We start from the raw sequence: 1,042 nt of genomic DNA on the forward strand, positions 1-1,042 counted from the left end.
AATGTATTTAATGCGTTCTTCCGGCATTTCGCATGATTTGTAGAACAAAATTGGTTCAAATAAAAAGCGCATACGAGCGAATAGGTGACCAGAGTCAAAATGCAAGTGAGCATCGACTTGGGCACGTTTCACCAAATCTTTTGGATACAATCGGTCGTCTTTTCCATATTTTCCAACTAAATACCCGCAAATTGCGTGGCTGTCGGTGATCAACACACCGTTATCATCGAGAAGTGGAATTGTGTGCTGGGGATTCAACTGAAATCAAAAATAAGTCAAATGATGCAGAACGGAAAATGTTTTTATAGGATTTCGTGTTAAATTCTTCATGGAATTCTATAAAATCTGGCAATAAAATAATTGAAACAGAAAATATTTTAAATTGAAGATGAATGTACCTTGATAAATTCTGGTGACTTATGCTCAGATTTCAACAATTCAATGACTTTGCACTCTAGCTCAACGCCCAATTCAGCTGCAGTCAATAAAACCGCACGTGAAGGCGGACTAAATGTATGCATGTATAAAATTGGCTTTGACGACATGATTTAATGATTCTATATCGAAAATAAACAAAGATAACACAATGTTAACGTTATTCTGTTGAGAAATTCGATTCGTTTGATTGTTATGCGGAAAAATATTCGTCGCCGAAAAGAGCGAAAAAATTTCTTTTTTGCGAAGCTGTATTAATATGATTTCTATTTTCACAAGTGTTTGCCGTTAAGCAAAAGGAAAGAGAACACAATAAAATATAAAAACCAACGAACCACTGAAAACGGAGGTAGCGTCAATTGTTCACTATGGAATATTTTCTTCGACTGAGACTCAATCGATAGTGGCCGTTTGAATTTAAACAAATCGATTTTAGTCGCACTAGTATTGTCAACGATGATACGATTTTTTTCTACTCTATCTAAATGATGATATGATAGAATATTGAAAAATGATATCACTTTATTGGGTACTCGAATAATCTTATGTTTACCGAAAATCATGATGACTCCTTAACTAGAGTAGAGACTGTAGCAATTATTTGATC

The 1,042-nt window shown here is 34.5% G+C and overlaps 1 protein-coding gene across 1 annotated transcript; it reads right to left on the bottom strand.

Moving 5' to 3' along the window:
* Positions 1-74: 74 nt before the first annotated feature.
* Positions 75-545, bottom strand: LOC116351353 (glutathione S-transferase 1-like; the record flags this gene model as incomplete). Its single annotated transcript, XM_031783447.1, has 2 exons — positions 399-545; positions 75-258 (listed from the first exon to the last, which is right to left on the bottom strand). Coding segments are annotated over exons 1-2 (331 nt in total), but the record flags the coding sequence as incomplete, so codon positions are not given.
* Positions 546-1,042: the final 497 nt, after the last annotated feature.

The sequence above is a fragment of the Contarinia nasturtii genome, unplaced genomic scaffold, assembly GCF_009176525.2.
Source record: "Contarinia nasturtii isolate CC-2019 unplaced genomic scaffold, AAFC_CNas_1.1 Cnas_scaffold_5266, whole genome shotgun sequence".
In the NCBI taxonomy this organism is placed as follows: Eukaryota; Metazoa; Arthropoda; class Insecta; order Diptera; family Cecidomyiidae; genus Contarinia; species Contarinia nasturtii.